We start from the raw sequence: 24,671 nt of genomic DNA on the forward strand, positions 1-24,671 counted from the left end.
TCATGCCTACCTACAAATATATAGTTGTGGATTTTCAAGCAATGACTTTTGTGTGATTTCCGTCTGGCTGCGGGTTTGATCATCGCTGCCGACTTCAAGTGAAAGGTGAGAAGGAGAGGGAGATTTGAGTGAGAGAAAGAAAGAAATCGTGAGACACAAAGGAACTGACAGATATTGTGTGAGGCGGTAGTGATTCAGAGACGTGTTTGAACCGGTTTGAGGGTCTCTCATGGTGAGTCAGTGGATTGCCACGGAATTGTTTCCTGGATTTACTTTTGACTTAAATTTCACCTAAATGTTAAGAAAATGTTCAAAAAAGTATACTTCAATAATGTACAATGTAGAAAACATGTCAATAAAAACATTGGGTCTCATCAACTGATCGTGGATTATTCGTGTTTTTACGCACAGGAAAAATGTATTCTTCTCATGACAAATTTTTCGTTTAATTCACAACACGTGCGTACTCAGATGAATTTGTTCTCATCCTCTTTTGAACGTTAATGAATTTGGAGTATTCTGAATGAGCGACCGTGTGTTTGAGATAAGTCATTTGCATGAGATAAGTCATTTGCAAAAAACACAGCCAAACCATGCTCATATAAGGACATTCGCAGACCCTTTCCTTTCGTTCTTTCTACTCTCAGCGAACATGATGCTCTTTAACGACTCGCTTCTGCCTGAAAGCACACGCAGCGAGATCCTCGAGCAATACCAAGAGTGCCAACTTCAAAACACGTTCAAATGCAATAAAAAACAGACCCAGATTGCAGTCCTCTGATTAGCCAGCTGGAGCTATTGTGGACTTTTACTTACTCTTTTACATCTATATCTATGTATACAATTGAATCTTAACATGTTTACAAAGAAAATATGATTTTTGCATGTGAGAGATGTCAGTTGTTCCTACATTTTTTCGTACATTTAGAATACATACAAGAAAGTAAGTTACTGACGGATCATGATATGTTCATGAAAATGTTTAGTGAATGAGAGCTGATAACTGTAATATTCTCTATAGTGGAAGCATCATATCAATTCCACTGTGGCATAATGTTGCTTCTGGGCAGCAAACACGTTTAAGAAATTCCTCATAACATACAAATAATTTATGTGACTCTAAATGCAAAAACAAAACGTGAGTCATAATTTTTTGATGGGTGAAAAAAAGCAAAAAAATAAATAATAATAAGTGCAATGTACTTATTGTGTTCATATTGTGTTGCACAAAAATTTTGCTACTATCGAAGTGTGATACGGGTAAGGATAAGGACAGGTTTTGTGGTATTAGGTGTAAGGCGTAATTATAGATGTAATTACAGAAATTACCAACAGTTGCAAATGCATGCAGTTTTTTTGTTGTTGTTGTTGTTGTTTATATAAGTATAATTTAAAAACATACACAATATGTGCATTGTATTAAATCAAATTGAGTATATTTTTAGTTTGTTATTTAATGTCATTCACCATTGTTTTGAGGCTCTCTCACCATTTAGGCACCGGTACCATTTTAAAGTTATCGATTTGGCAATGGTATCGAAAAACCCCAAACAATACCCAACCCAATTTAGAAACCACTAAACACTGCAGTGAAAATATCACCACAGAATCAACAAAATTGTCCATATTTAGCACTCAGTATTCTGTGAGTGCATTTGTCTGTGAATACATGTCATTGTTGAGTTATGTATGTTTGTAGACTACGGTTCAGTTCACCCATACTTCAAGGTTTTGATGTCATTTGAATGATAGTGAAAGGCGTACAGAAACTGACCTTGGCAGAGAAAAGACCTTCCAGATACAAGAACGTTTTATTTTAACAAGTCTTACACAATGTCACACTGCACACAGCATTACCTCTGCGTCCAATTCTATTTATACACAACTAGATTAATCCAAGAATTCTAAATATGAATCACCAATGTATAATTGTTCGCACATACATATTTTCGCTGAAACTTTTTTTTTTTGCTTTTTACCAAAATGATAAGAAATTGAACGCTGTATGAGATGATCATCTGTGTGAGTTATACATACATGTAAGGAAAAGAATTCTGTGAAATTTTGCACTTTATCAACCCTTTCATTTATACTATTTATGTGCATAACCCGCTATATGTTTGTGTTCATTTTGCAGGTATCATCAGAACAGCCCTGGCAGAAATGGATCGAGAGGCAAGAGAACATTACTCAGTGGTGATTCAAGCCAAAGACATGGCAGGGCAGGTTGGAGGCTTGTCGGGCTCCACCACGGTCAACATCACGCTAACTGACATCAACGACAACCCACCAAAGTTCCCTCAGAGTGAGTAATGTTAGCCACTGTGAAAACCAAATACAATGGCAACATATTGCTGTAGAAGGACATCAGTAGATTTTGGTTCAAAACCGAGTATTATTAGACTCTTCACAGAGCGCTCGTCATATAATGCAATAAAACATTAATACAATCAGATGGCTCATATACAGCTTTCCAATTCGGTCACTTATGGATTTCTATATCTATATGACTGCAGGTTAGGGTTAGGGCTTAATCCTCTGAGGTCTAGGGTTTATTTGGGATCCTTGAGATGTTTTGAGATGCCCTGACATTTGTATTTTTTGCAGTTGCTTATAAACCTATTAATAGGACAGGTGAAATTAGACTATATTTAGCAGAAACAGGGCTACCATAATATGTGAGCAACATGTATGTACATGTACATTTTTAGAGAATATTGTTTATGTGTGGTTATTAAAAAAACTAAAAATGAAAGTTTCTGAAATAAGGCCACAAAACACATATGAAATATGCATCCACCAATACTTTTGACTATGGATGTTGTGGCCTATATATATATGTGTGTGTGTATAAAATCAAAATATAAATTAAAGTCAAAAACCCAATTTTTAGTCATACCTGGAAACAAATCCTGGTCAAATATTTTGTTTTAGCAATTGTGAAGGTTTGTTATATGAAGCTTTATTGTAATTGTATATAATATTATTTCAATATAGTTTATTGAAAAATGTGTGTATATATATTTTGAGAGCATAGGAAGACCGACTGTATTATGTAATGTGGGGTGCTTCATGTGAGTGAGCGGAGCTAGCTCTTTTGGTAGGTTTTGCTTGTTTCAACACTGATTGGTGGAACTTTCTGTACAGCATCATGGGTAATTAGTTTCTCACCACAAATCCTGCTGTTAAACATGATTATTTTAATACTAAGTTAAAATAATGCAGGCTAACGGCTTCAACAGAAGCAAATACTATCGGTTAAATCCCTCATAGCTCACAGTAAGGCCGTCTTTAAAAGTTTATAAGTTATCATTAAAAATATATTTCTATATCCAGAACCCGACTGTTGCACTCTATGTGACTTAAGATGCAACCTTTAAAATCTGTAGGCAACTGAATCGCTTAGAGCTGTTGCTGAATTTCGGCTCCAAAACACTTCATACGAACTGAACTTTCTTAAATGAATCTGTGAGACATTGAAGGACTTCTTGATTATTATGCGTAGATCTTGTCAAAAGAAGTGATACAGCTTGACCTCGATTTTCTCAGATTTTTCATCTTCTATAAATATCCTCATTACGTTTTAAAGTTTAACCATACAAGTGGGCTGTTCTAATGCACTTTTCTCTCTATCTCTATCACAGTAGTTGTTTTTTTTTCCTCAGACGTTCACAAGAAACAGTTTGTTTTCTCATGGGTGTCTTATAGATACTATATAATTAGGTGGAATAGAAGGAAATATACCTAATATACTGTAGATGCAATTTTACTCAGATGACTCATATAAATTGCGCATTGTAGTGCATTTTTTATCATTAATTAGCATGAAGAGAATAGAGACGGGGACACAGCTTTATTGTGTAAGCATCCAATTATGAGTCTTAGATCTTGAGTTTTTGTTGTCTTATTTTTATCCTCAGAAACACAGCACAACAGCAGGGTTCTGGAAGTTAAAAAAAACACACCATTAATTTCCTCCCTAGAAACATGTGTTTTTAAGGATAATGTATAAACCTTTTAAGACAGACTATGAGTTCCCATATTAAGCTATAGCACAGTATAATATGATTTTGTAGAAGCCAGAATTCCACCTCATTAAAATCCACCAATCAGAGAAGTTGCTGTTACCATGGATTAAAGTTTGTAATGTTGTGATTCATCTCAGAGCTTTTGAAATCGAAATCCTCAAAATATATCTGAAACCATGGCCGTCGGAAAAGTGAGACATTTAGCTTTTGCAATCAGGTGCTTTGGGAATGTGGCTGTGGTTGTTTATGTTGAAATACTTCTAGAATAGTTGAATACTTCTCAATGTGGCTTGTTTGGAAAGAGGCATCATGATAGATATGCTTCAAAATACCATGCAGCCAATCGAACAAACCACCATGCGGGCTTTTGTGTGTCTACAGAGAATTACCAGGTGTTTGTCCCGGAGTCGGCACAGGTGGGGAAGCCAGTGGGGAAGATCAAAGCCAACGATGAGGACATCGGAATCAATGCAGAGATCAAATACAGCATCCTGAACCCTGAGGGGGCCGGAATGTTCTCCATCTCCACAGACAAAGACACTAGAGAGGGTGTCATCACGCTGAGAAAGGTATTGCTGTCATTTTCACTGGTGTCCTAGTCATGACTATTATTGCTCATATATTTGGGTTTTAGGGTTTTCTAAACCCTTATTAATAAGCGGCTGTATGAACACCTTTTTGGCTGGTGGGCTTTTAGAAAATAGACTGATAACATTGTTCACCAGTAAATGCATCACAGGTGATTTATGTCCAAGTGTGAACATTTAGCCTGGGTTTCCCCATGCTGCCTTGACGCATGATTTTATTCACACTGCTAGGCAGCCTGGACACCATGAACCAAATTTTCGGCCAGTGTTGTAGTCGAGACCACCTCACTCGAGTCCGAGTCTAGACCGAGACCATAGAGAGTCGAGTCCGAGTCGAGTCCGAGACCAGAGACGATCGAGTCCAAATCGAGACCGAGACCAGTGAGGGTTGATTACCTAATTTACTTTTATTTACTTAGAGAAATCCTTCTTCTTTTTTTTTTTTTACTGAATTTACTTAGAGTTTAAAAAATATGATCAGTTTAGGGTAAAAAGGCCACATAGTAGGTGGTGTTAAAAGCAATTTTATTACAATTTGTCATGCGCAGTTGCACACTAGAAAATCACCAATCACTGGGCGTGTCAATCAATTTAAAGAAATATTTTATTAACATACATCACAATCATGAAAAATATTTTGAATTGAACACGAGTGGACTCGGGAATAAGTCCGAGTCCTAAAAAAAAAAATGTTCGAGTACGAGTCAATTCCGAGTCCAAATGCACACGAGTCCATGACAAGACCAAGACCATTAAAATATGGTCTCGAGACCGAGTCCGAGACGAGTCCGAGTCTCGAGTACTACAACACTGTTTTCGGCTGAGATAGGGAACCAATCACAGAACGATGAGGGAGCAGTAAGATGATGACGATGTATATGCGACACACCGAAGCAGTTTGTTTATGTCTATGGATCCATCTTGGCAGCTGACACGAAGTTAACTTTTGATACAGCCTCTACATAAGTATCCTAAATCTCTGACCCCTCGTCTTCTTCCTCATCTAATTTTCTGTCGCTCTACATTCGTCATCTGGTATCATTGAACCGATTGGCTATGAGCACAGGCACATTTGATAGACATTCGTAGCACCCAGTAATACGGCTCTGGGCATTCGTATACCACGCCTCAAATACGAGAAAATGAACATGTGGTTTTCATTCTCAATGATAATTTGCTATGAACATTTCTACCACAGTGTCATTTCTGCAACACCTCGAATTATGCAAAGAGCATTTTGTGCTGGAATTTTTTTTGTGGAAGGACATGCCATGTTCATAAATGATATAGTGAATGTCTCTTTATTTAAACTGCAGAGCCAACAGACAAATAAAAAACAAAGAGCTAACATACAAAAATCTAGGGAAAAAGTTGCAGTCATGCATGAAAGTTGAATAACATCCAGATTGCCATATGGTTTTTCACCCTTTTCACTTGAGTGCTTGTCTTCAACAAAAGAACGAAAAAGATGGTATAATTAAACCGGTCAAGATGTTGTCAAAATAGCACCATATCTGAAGCTGCAGACACTGAAATTACATGGATACACTGACAAATATACATAATCTATCCATCCGGACTAGGTCAAGGAGACGTCTGGCACTCTTCGTGGCTCAGATGCTCATTAATGCTCTCTTTTCTGTATTCCGAGCTTCTTCTATTCCACACTCAGTCCTGGGGGTCAGGAAAGCTGTGAATCCAGTGAATACTGAGTTTTCCTTAAGCCAATTTTGTAAATAAATGCCTGCCAGATCTATCCGGCGAGACTGGCAGTGAAGGTCGGGCAGGTTTCCTGGCGTTTACAGACGTGACCCCATCTAGAGAGCGATTTAGCTTCTGCGCTCTGGAAGCAGAAAGACTGACCTCAATATAAACTCAGTTCATACCTTTTTGGAGAACTTGAAACTGCTAGAAGCCACCAAGAAAGTGGCTTAATCTGACTGACTGAAAGCAAAGTATTGTGTATATCTGTAATCCAGTTAACTTGTACTGTAGTTCGGTTCTCTTGGTTCTTTTAGTCCGGACCAAAAAAAGAAATGATACATTTAGACCTTGTTCGGTTAGCCTTCACACTGTCTGTTTTTGAGACCAAACTTAAAGAGACAAAGGAAAAATGAAACAAAAGGGAACTTACCTTACATCCAAAACATGCTGTGTGCTGGGTTAAAGGATTAGTTCACTTTTGAAAAAAACTTTTGCTGTCCATGTCTTTCTTTCTTCAGTCGAAAAGAAATTAAGGTTTTTGATGAAAACATTCCAGGATTTTTCTCCTTATAATGGACTTCAATGGGAACCAGGTCCAACCGAGGTCCAAACGACAGTTAATAACAGTTTCAGATGCAGCTTCAAATGTCTTTAAACAACACCAGACGATGAATAAGGGTCTTATCATGCGAAACGATCGGTTATTTCAAAGCTTATTCCAAAAATGTAACTTTTCTAAGGACAAATGCTAGCCTTGTAATATATTGTGAGGCGCGTTTGCAACGTCACGTAATACGTAATTACGTTCAAAAGGTCACGGGCGACGTAGCCGGAAGTACAGAATCAAAATCGTCCGACATCGTTGTTTTACCTTTTAATTCCTTTTTTGTAAACGGCGTTTGAGTTAGTTTTCACGTTCAACCTATGCGTTCAACTTGTAAACACTCTGACTCTGTACTTCTGGCTACGTCGCCCGTGACCTTTTGAACGTAATTACGTATTACGTGACGTTGCAAACGCGCCTCACAGAATAGAGCTAGGCTAGCATTTGTCCTTAGAAAAGTTACATTTTTGGAATAAGCTTTGAAATAACCGATCGTTTCGCATGATAAGACCCTTATTCATCGTTTGGTGTCGTTTAAAGACATTTGAAGCTGCATCTGTAACTGTTATTAACTGTCGTTTGGACCTCGGTTGGAGCTGGTTCCCATGGAAGTCTATTATAAGGAGAAAAATCCTGGAATGTTTTCATCAAAAACCTTAATTTCTTTTCGACTGAGGAAAGAAAGACATGGACATCTTGGATGACATGGGGGTGAGTAAATTATCAGCAAAAGTTTTTTCAAAAGTGAACTAATCCTTTAAATGCGGTGGCAGTGGCTCAGTGGTTCATGTTGTCTACAAACCAGAAGGTTGGTGGTTCAATCCCCGGTTCCACCTGACCAAGACTAACTACATATGATGGAGCTGGCAATTTGTGAAGATCTTATAAAATGTGTAAAGGAGTCAAAACAGCGGTTGGAATCCCTCCGTCACACACAAACGCAGATCTTCTGCGTAGAGACGGCATTTCTGACCCCAGTACTGAACTGTGATGGACAACAAAACAAGTATTCTTAAGCATTCTGTCCTTTCTGAGGTTCGCATATGGTGACATCACGTCTTGTCTTTGTTCCGTTTATATTGAGACCCATCTTTCTCACTTCACCTGTTCGGTGCTCAGATGGCAGCGTTCACACTTATTTAACTGAACATGTTGTGAACAACACACATTTAATTGTGAACACACCCTAAGTTTCCTGTTTTCTCTTCTCAGCAACTGAATTATGAAAAGAAGAAGCAGTACAGCCTTCACATCGCTGCAGAGAACACACACTTGGACCCACGCTTGTCCTATCTGGGCTCATTCAAAGATGATGCCACGCTCAAGATCACAGTCGGAGACGTGGATGAGCCGCCGGTTTTCTCACTGGATTATTACATTTTGGAGGTTTACGAGAACGCAAAGGTTGGAAGTGAAGTGGGAGCCGTCACAGCGAGAGACCCAGACAGCAAAAACAGCCCTGTCAGGTACAAAGATGTGAAGGGTTAAAATAACACTCCGACCGGTAATACAAGTATACGCAGGCCATAATGTCACACATGGATGTACTGCCCTAATGTATATAGTTGAATAGACAACTATTGTGATTCATCCCTATTAATATTAATTATTTTTAATATAATAATATTCTTATTGTTATTTTATTTATATATATACAGTGTATATATATATATATATATATATATAACTTTATTCTCGAAATGTTTCGACTTTAATCTTTAAATGTTTCGACTTCAATCTCGAAATTTTTTCAAGTTTAATCTCGAAATGTTTCTAAGTTAATCTCGCAATGTTTTGACTTTTATCTCGAAATGCTTTTTTTTTTTTTTTTTTTTTTTTTTTTTACGTTGCGGTTCAGGGCTTCCGTACAAGCAATATACCTACAAACACAAGATTTTAGTAAATCAAATAAATTATTGCATGCTCAAATGCCATGCTACAGCAAAATAATCCAACATTTTTTTCTCTCTCTCTCTTTCTCTCTTTCTCTTGGTCTATCTCTCACTCTATCTCTCTCTCTGTGTGTTCTGCCCTCCCATTTCTCACATCTATCTGTAAAGGTCAAATTTAATAGGATGACATTGAGTTGATATGACATACCATGATCTCTCTCTCTCTCTCTCTCTCTCTCTCTCTCTCTCTCTCTCTCTGTCTGTCTTTTTTTATGGAGGATAATGTTAATTGGAGCAGTTAAGGCACCCCATGTTAGTAAAACACTGCTGCCAAAAGCTCAATTACCTCCACACACTTTAATGAAAGAGAGGTGTGCACTGATATCATGCTGCTCGCCTAAAGAAGCCAGTAGAATTCAGTGTTTCTGGTAAACAAATTATCAATATATTGTGGCAATGGGCAATATATATATATATATATATATATATATATATATATATATATATATATATATAGTGTTTCTGAATAAAGAAAACATGGTACTTGTTCAAACAACTAGTTCTTTATTTATCCTTGCATTGCAAACAAGCAGAGATGGTCCAAAATGTGTGAGGATCCAATAATAAAAAATAAAAATGCAACATGATAACCTAATGTGTAAAGACCTGAAGAATCATATTAGGCATGTACGAAATTTTAGTAAACAAAATAAAATATTCTTAATATTAAAGATTGTGTACATCATAGTCTACAGAACATGGAGAAAATAACAATTTGAATGACATGCCAGTGAACAATGGAATGAAAAATAAAATGTCAGAATGCTCGTTTCACCGGCAGTAAAATGCATAAAGTGTAAAATCCTTATTGTTATGTTTCTCTCATGTCTAATGCAGTCAAGGACAGTGCACATTTTCTTGTGGTAATGAGATATGACCTGGATGGTTTATTAGCATCTCTCTCTACTAGTGGGTTGAGGATGTGTGTTTTCAAGCCATCTTTGAATGAACCTTCACAGTCCATGCGTGACGGAGAGGCCATAACTCTCACGGTCATGCAAATGCTGTGATTCTCATTGGTTGATGTGAGTGAGATCGTCGGTTTCACACGAACGGCTTTTACATCAGCATTTATCACTGTGATAAAAAGATAAATAACATACATAAGAGAAAACAAGAGAAAAGTCTCATAAATAATCCCTGATCTCTTTTTTTTAGTCTGTGTTGAAGGATAGCACATTTAATTTTTTTCAGTCCATTTATTGCGTTTCTGCTCTTCCGATTTTAATCTGCATTTCCCATTTAAAAAAACAGGATTTCATTCCCGTACAAGAATTTATACTGCAGTATGTACCATTAGCATAAAAATAAAATGGCATTGAAGAGAATCACCATTAGTTTTATGGAAAAATAAGCAAGGTCACCGTTATCTCCTTAGTTTTCCTTCTAACCATTATCATGATGCATCTGATCATTATAATATACCTTGTATAGCATTTGTCTCATGAGATGCTAGAGTAAAAATGTTTTTTAAAGGCATATTCTTCACAATGGACACCCTCGTATTGAATTAACAGAGGTTTTGTGTTTTGCAAAGACATTTTTGTGTTTCATATATTTATTCCAAGTTAACATAATAAAAGCTAAGCAGAAATATTTTTTAGAGCACTTAAGTCTTTTCTTTTTCGGCAAGCAAATGAATATTGGGAGTCAAAACACCTTCATTTAAATAGCACTTTTAACAATATAAATAAAATATCACGCTTTACGGTGATAATAGGAAATTACAGTAACGGAGATTGTTTTGGCTTTACAGCAGCTCTAGAATAAAGTTATTGTCCAGCTAAAGTTTTGACTGACTTATTCACTTTAGTTGCAAAGATCATTAGTTATTAGGCCCGCTTTAGGTCCGCTCATCCACACAAAAGAGTGCCTGGTGGTTCGATAACATAAACACTGAAATAGATTCTGAGGTGCAAGCCTTGAAAATTGTTGAAAAAAGCACAAACCCGCGAAAACGCAGACGCCGTGCTCATGCGCATAACCAGCCCGTTCTCATCCCAAGGCGACATATACTGACGCTTTTGCCAATGCGTAGACATCCAACACACATGGCACCCTTTAGCGTCAATATGAGATGCAGATATATATGGGGCAGAAGGCGCCTCCTAGTGGTCTAACCCTAACACTACCCCAGAACTAAACCTACCCTTTATATTGAAGGGTGCCATGTGCGTTGGATGTCTACGCATTGGCAAAAGCATCGGGATGAGAATGCATTGGCATAATGCGTTTAGTCTATAGGTATGCACGTTTGAATCCAAATGTGTGCAAATGTGTAGTCCTTCTTTACAAACCTGAATCCTGAACCAAAGCTAGAATTGTAAGCTTACATAAAATGTTAACACTAATTTTCAGCTGCCTTGCACACTCTGGTATTTTCTTCAGGAAATGCAAATGTGGTTTAATTTCACATTCATACTTGGAAAGAGATTCCGACAGTCTTTTGACAGTCTCTACCAAGCATGTCACTTGAGGATTTGTTAATTATGTCCAACTAATGCTTCTTCTCGCATATTTTCTCCTTGCAGTTTTCTCCTGTAGTTTTATTTTCTCATTCTTCCTTTTATAATTTAGGTTCTACCAGGTCTGATGTCATCTAAATAGCTCTTATGCACTGTCATTATTAATTCACATCTCTGTATATACCTAGAACTACTCATAAATCTCACTGAAAAGGGCCTGTTTGGTGTCTACCAGGATGATCAATCATTTCGAGAAATCATATGAAGAAAATCAGAGTTTTAAGACAATATAGAGTGCCGAAGTGATGACGTCACTTTGTAGGACAACTCGGAAGCTAGCGGCGCATGGGTCGAAAAGCAATGCGTTTTCCCCATAGACTTTTGGAAAATCGCAAAAAATAAGATCTGTGTTCAACATAGAGTTGTGACCCTTACACGTTTTGTCTAGCAAGTTAATCCAAAATGTATACATTTTGAAGCCTATATAAAGTTTAAAAAAACACAAGCAGGTTATAACTGTGTGTTCTATGTCATAGATCAAAACGCAAAAATATTTAGAGGCTTTGTTCACCACAGACCTAATTTCAGGCGATTTAGCAAAAACCCATTCAAAAATCCCATAGGCTTTAGAGCGAGGGAAGTGACGGAGTGCCTACGGAGTGCCTACAGAGTGACGTCGTAACTTCGGCACTCTATTAATCCTCAATACAATGCCCATTTTATCCGACAAACTCAATGTAAGCTAATTTAATTAGAAACTCTTGTATTTAGCGCATTATTCTTTTGAATTAATGAACCTCGTACAATGTTCTTTACCTTTCAGCTTTCCATGAAGTCACTGTGTTTTTCACATTATATATTCCACTCTGTATTTCTACAGTGATCTGTCATAGAGCTGGGTGGCATGATGTATAATTACTCTGAAATAAGCTTTTGTTCAGTAAAATATAAAATAATTACTATATAAATGACTAATATGGCTCTTTAGGCCGAGCTTTGTCGAGTATTCCTGCCGTAAGCCATGCCACATGTGAAATTGGCAGGATTTCACGACCAAGCCATGTACAGCATTACTATCTCTCTTATAATCATGCATATCCCAGCTGTTTTTGTGATTAATGCCACAGCTATGACGATGAGGAGGGGGTGAAAGAGGGAAAGGCTCATGCAGTATTCATGCTCTCTCTTCTATATTTAGGTATTTCATCGATCGCAGAGAAGACAAAGAGGTGTATTTTGATATTGAATCCATCAGTGGAGTCATTAGAACGACTCAGATTCTGGACCGGGAGGACACGCCCTGGCACAACATCACTGTCATGGCAACAGAGGAAGGTGGGTACCTTCCAGAAGCCACACTGGTGTAACTTTGTCACTTTAATAACTTGCAAATTAGTTTTCCAAGACAAGTCTGTGTAATAAACGCCTTGTGCGCCCATGAGAAACGGACTGTCGTTCATTTTCTCGCTTTAAAAATCACTCGCCCGCTCGCTGCTGTGAAATCAACTCAGCAAGTATGTTAATAATCAAAGATCAAACCTCTAACCACTTAAGGAATTGTTTGCTTGGAAATGAAAGTTATTTACCCAACATCATGTTGTTCCAAACCCGTATGAGTTTCACTTTTCCGAAAAAGGAGAAAACTAAAGACTGGTTGTTGGTGGTTCTTCCCATGCAATTAAAATGAATGAGGCCCAAAGCTTTCAACCTGCAAGACAGAAGTAGAAACACTGTAGAAAATCATTAAAAGGGAGTCCATGCGGCTTGTGCACTATATTCTCTACATGTAAGAGGTTGCACTCATTCACTTCCCTTCCAGAGCTGTTAATTGCTGTGACCAGATCATTGATTCAGTTGAATTTGAGAACCAGTTTTTTTTATTTATAATTGAATCTTTCAGATTTAGTTTTTTTTCCTGTTCCAGATTCGTTGAAAGTTCTGAATCACAAGAAGGATTCATTCAGAGATTTTCCATCCCTACTCTTTTGAACTCGTTAACATGCTAAGGAGTATAATGGCCTGTTCACACAGGGACGAATTTCACACAAGATATTTGCCAACGTTTAGCGCCTCATGACTAAACAAAGGGCGCCAATGTGAGTGTGCACTCCGACGTGAAAAGCGCCACTCATAAAAGTGTCATTTTTTTTAAAAACTGCCTCGGGTTCGTTTTTTTTTTGGTTTGACGCAATGCGTCAAAAACTATCCGACCAATGAGATTGGCGCTTTTGCTCATGTGTCTGGTGCTTCTGAAGTTACAGTAACTCAACTTAGGGGCGCTCAAACACAAAATGGTCTTACACACATACTTAACGGCGAAGAAGATATACACCACCATCTACACCATAGATATCCACAATAAAGGCTAGATGTCTTACGGCAGAGTTTCTATCGTCATCACCGGCGGCCATCTTGTCACAGGCAAGCTGATGTAAGATGAGTGATCAGCACGAACACAAATACTCTTATCTCGTTGAAATCTTGACGGATTTACAAACGGTTTGGTTTCTTACAAACGTTATTAACGTGGCTATAATTCTGGATGATTATTTATTTATACAATTATTATGCATAAGTATGCAGTGTCATAACTACATCTCTGATGTTTATAACAAACCAAATTGAGCAAATTATGGTTATTTAAAAAATACATGCACAATTAAAACACAATGTTACGAGTGAGCGAGCTGCCTGTGACAAGATGGCCGCCTGGTGCAGACGCCGACCTCCATTGGCCAGCAGCGTGGACGAGATATCTAGGCTTCATTGTGGATATCTATGGTCTACACCGCCGGAAGACTAAGAAGATGCAAGGCAAGATATCTATAGGCAAGATGAATGTTGAGCTGCTGGTCTCAGAGCATAAAGAACTATATATGATAATATTTATATTCGTATTTCTGTAATAATAGTGTATACTATTATTATTTCTGTTTTCAAGTGCCATCTAATGTCAGGGAATGAATTTGCATGTTCACTCGACTCATCGTCAGCGAAAATCGCTTGGGTGTGAACACAAAAAACGTGTTGAAAAACGCTGGTGAATAACACGCGCTGATATTCGTCCCAGTGTGTACGGGCCTTAAATGTCAAGATTTTCCTTCCACAAAGGCCGTCTAATGCTTTCGTAAGACTTGACGTATAGATCACTGATTCTTTTATAATGCGTTTATGCCCTTTTTGATGCTTTGCGAAAAAAAAAAAAACTTTCCCTTTAAAAAAGCCACTCATGCAAGAGATCAAAAACAAGCAAAGATTGTAATATTTACAATCCGACGAGGGACCTTATTTGGAGTGTATAATCTCTGAGATGATTAAAATCACTCGAAGTAATATAAATGGAGTTCCGTGACTCTTCTGCTGTAGATTTTATCTCAGTAATTACCCTTACACCCAGCACGAATGACACACATTCAGTCTTCTACAGTATATGATAATGATATTCCAGCATGTGCATGAAAAATGAGAACACTTTAATATATCGGTTATTTCCCCAAGACAGTGATGAGATCAAATGGAGACTTTTACATAAGTCTGCTGCTCATGCACATTTTTCTCCACTAGCCTCAAAAAAGAGCTTAACTACGACTCAAACTGTGCACAGATTTGTTCATCAACATTTCTCTTCCACTTATACATTTGGCAGAGACACCTTATCCAAAGTGACTTAAAGTGCACTCAAGGTACATATTTTATGACTGCATTATCTGAGCTATCCTATGGAACTCTATATTCTTGCTGTTTGTGAACAATTGTTCTTTTTATTTATCTCAAGGAATGTCCGTGGCAAATCTTGAAAGTGCAATGAAATATTAATCTAAGGGTGTGCTCACACATGACATGTTTGGTTCAATTAAAAGAAACTCCTTTGTGATTGCTCAGTTCATTTGAATAAGTGTGAACGCTGCCATCTGAACTCTGGTGACACCAAACAAGTGCATTGAGAGTGCTGAAAAGATGAGAGTTGTGAAGATATCCTTGTCTGTCACGTACTACCCTGAGACAAGAAGGTTAAGAATCCAAATGCAGTTAATTTAAAGGGTTGTCCACAATTGTAATTCAAATGGAGGCAAGGGGCATACACAAGCAAACAATCCAAACAATAGCAGTTAATGGCTGAGGCAAGGAGAGAAATCAAGAAAACCATGAACATGGGGAAAAACAGACAGAATGCTCAGAATTGCAGTACAAACACTAAACAAGACTTTACAAGGAATGACAGAAAGAACCAGGCTTATATAGGGTGAGTAAACAAAATGACACACAGGTCAATATGATCATGGATGAGCAAAGGATTATGGGGAATGGAGTCTGTGGATGTGTGGTATAGTCCGTGGTGGACTGCCGTCTGATGGTAATCCCGGGGACTCTCACTGGTGATTTTTGCACTGCCTTTAGGTTCGGTGTTAAAATGCCAACATGAAACCTTAAAGGGTTAGTTCACCCAAAAATGAAAATTCTGTCAGTATTTACTCACCCTCATGTTGTTCCAACCCCGTAAGACCTTCGTTCATCTTCGGAACACAAATTAAGATATTTAAGATATTAAGATCGCTCCTGCATACAGTCCATAGGCTTCTTGAGGGACTGGCTCTTGCTGTCCCTGAAAAGTCATTAAAGACATCGTTAAAATAGTCCAAGTGACTACAGGGGCTCAATCTTAAGTTTATCAAACGACGAGAACACTTTTGTGCGCAAAAAAACAACAAAAATAACGACTTTATTTCAACTATTCACTTCCTTCTCCATGAGCCTGTAAGTCAGTTAACGTAGTGTGATTGCGTAGAGCTACGTCACACGTAGGCTCACTATTGGCCGACGCTGGTCATGTATGTGATGCGTGTGACGTACAATAACAGAAGCTTACGCTATTAAACTAGTAACCTGACTCGCGCAGAGGGAGAAATAAACGAATATTTGAAATAAAGTCGTTATTTTTGTTGTTTTTTTGCGCACAAAAGTGTTCTCGTCGTTTGATAAACTTAAGATTGAGCCCCTGTAGTCACTTGGACTATTTTAACGATGTCTTTAATGACTTTTCGGGGACAGCAAGAGCCAGTCCCTCAAGAAGCCTATGGACTGTATGCAGGAGCGATCTTAATATCTTAAATATCTTAATTTGTGTTCCGAAGATGAACGAAGGTCTTACGGGGTTGGAACAACATGAGGGTGAGTAAATACTGACAGAATTTTCATTTTTGGGTGAACTAACCCTTTAAAGGGATACTCCACTTTTTTTGGAAATAGGCTCATTTTACAACTCCCCCAGAGTTAAACAGTTGCGTTTTACCGTTTTCAAATCCACTCAGCCTTGGACCTTGGATTTTCTGATATTTAGAAGAATATCAGTAACCAGACAGTTTCTGGTCTCATTGACTTCAATAGTAGGAAAAAAATATACTATGGAAGTCAATGAGACCAGAAACTGTCTGGTTACTGATATTCTTCTAAATATAAAAATAATCGGCTGAATACATTTGAAAACGGTAAAACCCAACTGTTTAACTCTGGGGGAGTGGTAAAATGAGCCTATTTCCAAAAAAAGTGGAGTATCCCTTTAAGCTTACCAGGACTAAATGTAGTTGTTTTGGGGTTTTTTTTTTTTTTTTGGTCCGAACCAAGCAAACCGAACTACAAGTGTGAACACACCCTAAGTAAATACAAAGCAAACATGCCAAAGGGAAGCAAAAGGACACAACAAAAAATCAAATTTTTGATGTTATTTTGATGCGTTTGTGTTGTTGCATGCAATCAAATATACATTGAAGGGAGTAAAAGTAGGTTTTTTTTTTTTCTTAACTAATGGTGTGTAGTTTGTTGCCTTGGCAATGGCTTGTCGTTAAAGGCTTCATTCTGAGAATTGTTAATTTCTGGTCACACTGTGGGTGGGAATTGATGTTAAAGTCCTTGTTAATGAGTATGACGAAGGAGAGGAACTCACTTGGCCTGTACACTTATCAGACGCCTCAGTAATTATACGCATGCTTATTTCACTAAACAGTAGTGGTGCCGTTGACAGAAATCATGCTATTTTATCAGCTGCTTTTAGTTGTGGTGCATGAATATTCTGAGTTATAAAACTGATAGATCTGGCTCTTTTTTTTTTTTTTTTTTTTGGCGGATTTGAAACAGCCTTTGCTGTTTAAACAATTTGTCTATTGGTTTGGTTTTGCATTTCACAAAGTTTCTATAAGAACCAAACCAACCAGCTCTAAGATGAATCACAACATTACAAACGTTGATTTGAAGAAAAAACTGAATTTGAATATTTGAATATTGGCAAAAAAAAGATAAAGGTACAAGACTGTGTAATGTCTGTTATATAACATGTTTTATATGAGAACAAAATGCTTGTCTCATGAAGCACTGAACAAATCAAAACAGATACAATCTAAAACTGTTAAAAAATAATAGTGCAATGTGGTAAAATAGTTTGAATGTGGAGTTAATTGACTGGATTACATCATTCACAGTTCTTAATGGGAGGAGTAGGTCACTGCCATGCTCCTTTCTCCTTTTAAAGACAATTATTCAAAAAATTATTGAGATCAAAAAGTTGAAATCCCACGCTGTACCCACGGTTCTCACGGAAGGTCTCTCCTTTTTAGTATTTATTTCCCTAATGATCAACTCTATACGCCAACATAGTACCTTCCTGGAAATATATAGAGGGAACAACGAGGTGTTAAAAAGCCTACTACCACCATTTGATCATTTTCCCTGTTTATAATGAGTAGATATCCTACATGCAGTAAGTTTAGGTGCCGGAACAGGGCGAACAGAGCTCATGCACCTCTTCTAGAAAGCATTGTGAAACACAATGCTTGAAGTCACCTAATAATAAACACTACACACGCCGAGCACAACACCAGCCCAAGAAACTTTAATAGGCTGTTACTCCCTCGCATTCTATGTGAAATACTTCACACATGCCGCAGTGAGGAGAGAACGCATGCAGATGATCTACAATATAAAATAACTATTCATACAGTATGTAACGAACAAGAGAAAGACCGCAAGTGATTTAAAAGAGATGGTCCACACTGCTGAACACGAATTCAGTGGTTGGAGATGGGTAGTATTAGGGGTGGGGTTAGGGATCAGGGGGTGGAGATAGGTAGAATTAGGGGTGGGGTTAGGGATCAGGGGGTGGAGATAGGTAGGATTAGGGGTGGGGTTAGAGATCAGTGGGTGGAGATGGGTAGGATTAGCGGTGGGGTTTGGGATCAGGGGGTGGAGATGGGAAAGGCACTTTACATATGCCCAATCCTACTTATATCTGCCCCTAACCCCACCCCTAATTATACCTATCTCCACCCCTAACCCCTAACCCCACCCCTAACCCTACCTATCTCCACCCCCTGATCCCTAACCCCACCCCTAATCCTACCCATCTCCAACTCCTGATCCCTAAACCCACCCCTAATCCTACCCATCTCCACGCACTGATCCCTAAACCCACCCCTAATCCTACCCATCTCCACGCACTGATCCCTAAACCCACCCCTAATCCTACCCATCTCCACCCACTGATCCCTAACCCCACCCCTAATTCTGCCTATCTCCACCCCCTGATCCCTAAACCCACCCCTAATCCTACCCATCTCCGCCCCCTGATCCCTAACTCCAACCCTAATCCTACCCATCTCCACCCCCTGATCCCTAACCCCACCCCTAATCCTACCTATCTCCACCCCCTGATCCCTAACCCCACCCCTAATCCTACCCATCTCCACCCCCTGATCCCTAACCCCACCCCTAATACTACCCATCTCCACCCCCTGATCCCTAACCCCACCCCTAATACTACCCATCTCCAACCACTGAATTTCGTGTTCAGCAGTGAGGACCATCTATCTATCTATCTATCTATCTATCTATCTATCTATCTATCTATCTATCTATCTATCTATCTATCTATCTATCTATCTATCTATCTATCTATCTATCTATCTATCTACCTATCTACCTATCTACCTATCTACCTATCTACCTATCTGCCTATCTATCTATGCATGCATGCTTTGGTAAAATATGCAAAAGTATGTTTTTTAAAAAAAACATTATTAATTAATTAAAACCTATAATAAGTGAGTCTAAAAGATGCTAAGTAGATTCAAAAGATCCTAACTGAATGTAATTTATCTGGTTAATTACTCGACGTATAATTGTGCAGAATATTTTACATCCTTGATGTGGACCTGTTTTTAATTTAGGAGCATTATAATGTCTTGTTAATTTAGCATTTTTGCATTTATAGTGTTTTGATTCAAATTAATTAAATCAGTATGGGTCCGACTCACTCTGAGAGTTGCTATTAGATGATTTAGCCAATTTGTAAACAAAATTAGCCGAATCCCACCCAGGGATCAAGGGGTGCATGCAAATGTACCTTTCTTTTAGAGATTTCAGTTTAGATATTTGTCTTTTGAGACAGAAGGCAAGGAATTTGCATAACCTGTTATTGCTAATCAGATATGAATTAGTCATTGCCATTACATATAATTTAATTGTATTCAGCAATAGTATATTCTATCTAGTTCATTAATGTCCACATGGAACTCTGCATATTTTTAAATAATTGCAACTACTGTTGTTTATAAAGTTTTACACATCCCCTGATCCTTGTGTGTTTAATTAAATGGCTTGCTAATTTTTAATAATGCTTTCAACTACTAAAAATGTAGTATTCACAGATCTCTTTAAAATATTTTGACGTCAAAGTCATGCTCTTTGAGGTGGTGACCATAGACCTGCATTATATGACTGACAGACAAGAACGGTTTGACCTAAAAATATCAAAATAACTACTGCGGAAACAAAGACACCTACATCTTGGATGGCCTTGACGTAAGCTAAAACATACCAAAAATTAATTTCAAAGTGAACTATTCCTTTAACACATGCTGTAATGTTTCCGTTTGTTTCCAGACAATCCCAGTCTTCAGAGCCACGTGCCCGTTACAGTGCAGGTTCTGGATGTGAACGACAATCCTCCGAAGATCAACACAGAAGATGAGATCATCATCTGTGAAAGCACCAGAGCAGGACAGGCAAGTCCCACAACAGCCGAACTGTTTCTCTGTCTCACTTTCTCTCTGACATTTCTTGCCCGTCAAGATGCTGAGTCCACAAAAATGCATTCAAATGAACGTAGCAGTTAAAGCAATTCAACTAACTGTTGTTTTAATCAGTTTATGTACTAATGGGCATAATTTATAAGCATGCAATGCACAAATATGCATACAGCCGTTTATGTACTGACAAATGTTAAGTTGGTCATCTGAAAGATTATATTATGGGTCTGATCGATATGGATTTACATCATCAGCCTGCCCAGAAAACTCCCTTAAGGACCGCCACAGTTCCCTGCCATGGTGTGGAAAAGAGAGAAAACGCGAATATTTAGAGGGGCTGAAATAGAAAAATGGAAGGGAGTTAAAGGAATGCTAATCATCTCTCAATGAGAATAAAAATCTGATCAACAAAGCGTGACAGCTCTGACTCACTAAAGCGCAGTGCTATTTTCCTACCCACACTTTTCCATTTAATTTTGAAATGCTGGCCCAAAGAAAGAGAGGGATGAGAGAAAATAAAGGACAGATGAGGTCAAGCCCATTTTAATATCCCCTGTGTTTCCAACATAAAGCACATTTAGTTCCTAAAATGATCCACACTACATTACGGGAGTAGCACATTAAAGTGCTTCTGTGCCCTTTTCATGTGTTTTGAAAGTGTAATGTGTTCTTTCTGCACCACTAGCATCACCAAACTGACTTTACCAACATAAAAAAGTTTATCGCAAACTCCTACCCCATCTGCCATTGGTTGTAAAAATAGATCACCTCACCTTAGAACTCACATCATTGGTTGAGACGGTGTTGCTGGGTAAAAGAGAGAAATAGGAGGAAGTGTTTTAGCATACTTTATTCACTCAAAAAAAAAAAAGTTATTTGGCCGAACATGTAGATAATAGATCCCCAGAAAATAATGCTTCTTGTTTTGTCCTATGTTTTACATATAGCTTTTTGTTACACATACTGGTTTCATCCAAAACACTACCATCCATAGTGGTTACTATATTATCAAAGTAAGTTTAATTTTGGTTAGCAGGTCAACAACCCAGCACAAACTCAACACTTCACCACAATGGTAACCCAAAAACCACTAACAGAACAGGAACTTCTAGTCTCTCCATTTTCCCCATCTTGCTAAAATAATGCATAAAATAGCACTTTATTTCAACATTTGCTCTCCCAATTCAACCCTTTTGCAAAGCATTATGGGAAGTGAAAGTCTTGATTGATTGGGTTACTTGATTGAAAGGTTATTTCAAAGTGAAAACATCGAGTCAAAGAACAAGTCAATTTAACATGAAGCAATCACATTTAAACATGAAACCTGATACAGTGGTGTTAAATAGAAATGAATTGTTTAAATAAAGCGAAACAGTTTTCGGAGTGAAGTTTAATTTGATAAAGAGAGGAGAAATTGCTCCAGTGTTTGTATTCTTCAATGTCACATGATCATCCAGATATCATTCTAATACTGATTGGTGCTCAATTATTTTCAGTTATTATTTGTGGCTGATGATTAGTAATAATGGTTATTAGTGTATCTCAGTACAGTTTTCACCAACATATTAAGCAGCACAACAAGAACTCCAAATCAACATATTAGAATGAATTCTGAAGGATCGTATAACGTATACACTGATTGGTGCCCAATTATTATCAGTGATTATTTGTGTGTAATTATTAATAATGCACTGTAAAAAAAAAATATTGATGGTTTAACTGGTTGCCTTAAAATCTAAAAAATTTAAATAAAAAAAGTTAATTGAACTGGAAGAAGTGAGTTAATACAATGAAGGAGATTAATTTAACTATCAGAAACTCAAAATTATATGTTATCTGAATTAAATAAATAATTTAAGTTGATTTGACAAAAGAAAAAATGTTGTGATTACTACACTGTAAAAAAATATTGTTGGTTTAACTTAAAGAAGTAAGTAACCTGGTTGCCTTAAAATTTTAAGTTGATTGAACTGGAAAAAGTGAGTTAATACAATGAAGTAGATTAATTTAACCATCAGAAACTCAAAATAATAAATTATCTCAACTAAATAAATTATTATAAAGTTGATTTGACAAAAGAAAACATGTTGTGATAAAAAAATCTTGAAAATATTTTTTTTTTTTACAGTGTGGTTATCTCAGTAGTGTATCACAGTTTCCACCAACATATTAACTGTTTTCAGCAATGATAACAAAAACTCCAAATCAACATATTAGAATGATTTTTGAAGGATCGTATGACACTTAATTCATTTATAGTGAAACAAATGATAATGAAAACCAATGGTGTGGATTTAATGTGGGACTACCTGGTTTTTGTCTCACTTATTTAAAAAAAAAATAATAAATAACAACATACTGACATTGATACAAAAACAAAATTATTCTAAAAACATTGACAGTCATTTACTGGCATTCACTCTACAAATTTCATTGTGGAGTTTTTTTTACCTGGTTTCACACTAGCGAGAAGTGATCCAATTAAGGTCTCCTTCGGTCTGAACCTCTTCAGTTGGAAGGTTTTGCTCTTTGCAGGGAGTACGACGGAGGGATGTGCAACTCATAATGGACCACACTCGAGGGATCAAATGCCTATTGGGTTGCCAGGACTACTCAGACCAACAAACCTGCTGGTTCTGATGCACAAAGCACTCAGCTTCCTCGAGCTGCTGAGATGCCAGCAGAGATTTCAAGAGCTTTGAGTTCACTCTGAGATTAGAGAAAGAGAAAAATAGAAAGAATGAAGCAAAACTATAAGCTGAGCTTTCTGCTGAATTAGACTTCTGTTTCCCGCATAGTGGAATCCATACATGCAATTTAGGCATCTTAGCAAGACCACCTTCACCAGAGAGACTAAAGAAAGCTTAAGAGAGTTCACAAACCATCCCACATGGGCATGAAAGTGTTTCTCACCGATGTCTTTCCTGATTTTGTTCTGTTGACGGCAGGTCATTCAGACAATCACCGCTGTGGATAAAGATGATTTTGCCAACGGAAAAGGATTTTCCTTCTCTTTTCCCGGAGGAGTTCCTGCCAACCCCAACTTTACCATTAAAGACAATGAAGGTATGCGAACAGAAAATATATGTATTATTATTTATTTATTCTGGGTACATTTTAAGTCTGCATGGGTTGCCCCTTTCACAGGCATGGAAACCTAGAAATGGCATGACATATATTTTTTAGTCAAATTTATCAGCTAGTTGCTCTTTTTGAGTGCAGTCTATAAAAATAATATTTAAAAAGCCTTGTCTGGTAATAACAAACTGGAAAAGTCATTGAAATTCATTAGTCAAAATATGTGGGAATCCTAATGGGTTTGTGCTGATGTGTGCGGTCTAATAATCTTTTGCATTATGGCAAAAGGCACACAATAGCTTTCAGAAGATGTTTACTATACATGTTATTTTCATACAAGCTAAACATATAAATTCACATATTGCTTATTAAAAAAATGTAAACAGCTTTAAATGGTAAGCCTCCATAGCTTTCAAGGTGGAAATGAATGCAGAATTCTTCTGATATGATCGATTAACTTCCCAGCTGATGTTGACCAGCATTTAGGTCCTAATTAAGTGTTGAGCTTAGCCAGCTTAAGAGAGACGATTGATGACAGTTTAGAGGCAGATGGAAGTAAAATCTCTTATGCATGATTAATAGACGCTGAGAAGTTAAATCAATGAGCTGTAAAGCCATTCCTCTCAATAATCAATACCACCATAAAACCAAATTTATATACTGCTCTTACTCTGTTTGTTCTGTGTATGTTTTGGATATATGTAAGATGATGGTTAAAACTCATCTATGATCACCAAAATGACATTTTTAATTGTTTTATTATTATTATTATTTTCCTCACTGTAAAAAAAATGTTACTGCTATTTAAATAAAAACAATTCTGGTCACAATATTACACATAAATCTAAATCATGTAAAATCCCCTTAATTTTTTAGTCTATGATACAGTGAATTTAATATTTTTAGTGAAATATGCTTTGTTAAAAAGAAAACACTCTGAATTTACTTATGACTTATGATAGTGCACATGGTTTGTCTTAACGCATATTAAATACACTACACTGACATATGTGATGCGATCTGGGAAAAACCCATCGGATGTCGCGCTGGTACGTTTTCAGTAAAGTCTAAATCTAGATTGAATGTCAGTTTTTTTGTCAAAATTGGGTTTTTATTGAATTATTATTCTATAACAACTTGTTTATCATCTCTGAATATATCTTGGGAAAATTCACT

At 37.3% G+C, this 24,671-nt stretch overlaps 1 protein-coding gene across 4 annotated transcripts in view; it reads left to right on the plus strand.

Annotated features, from left to right (window-relative positions):
* The window catches only part of LOC120474747 (cadherin-18), a 218,080-nt gene that overhangs the window by 176,600 nt on the left and 16,809 nt on the right, over window positions 1-24,671 (plus strand). For all 4 annotated transcript variants that reach the window (XM_039665305.2, XM_089122348.1, XM_039665304.2 and 1 more), the window contains 6 exons: window positions 2,138-2,305; window positions 4,410-4,597; window positions 8,136-8,389; window positions 12,539-12,675; window positions 20,272-20,393; window positions 23,366-23,483. In XM_039665305.2, coding sequence (XP_039521239.2) covers window positions 2,138-2,305; window positions 4,410-4,597; window positions 8,136-8,389; window positions 12,539-12,675; window positions 20,272-20,393; window positions 23,366-23,483 — 987 coding nt within the window. The remainder of the gene's footprint in view (window positions 1-2,137; window positions 2,306-4,409; window positions 4,598-8,135; window positions 8,390-12,538; window positions 12,676-20,271; window positions 20,394-23,365; window positions 23,484-24,671) is intronic.

The sequence above is a fragment of the Pimephales promelas genome, chromosome 17 (genome assembly GCF_988280905.1).
Source record: "Pimephales promelas chromosome 17, fPimPro1.hap1.1, whole genome shotgun sequence".
In the NCBI taxonomy this organism is placed as follows: domain Eukaryota; kingdom Metazoa; phylum Chordata; class Actinopteri; order Cypriniformes; family Leuciscidae; genus Pimephales; species Pimephales promelas.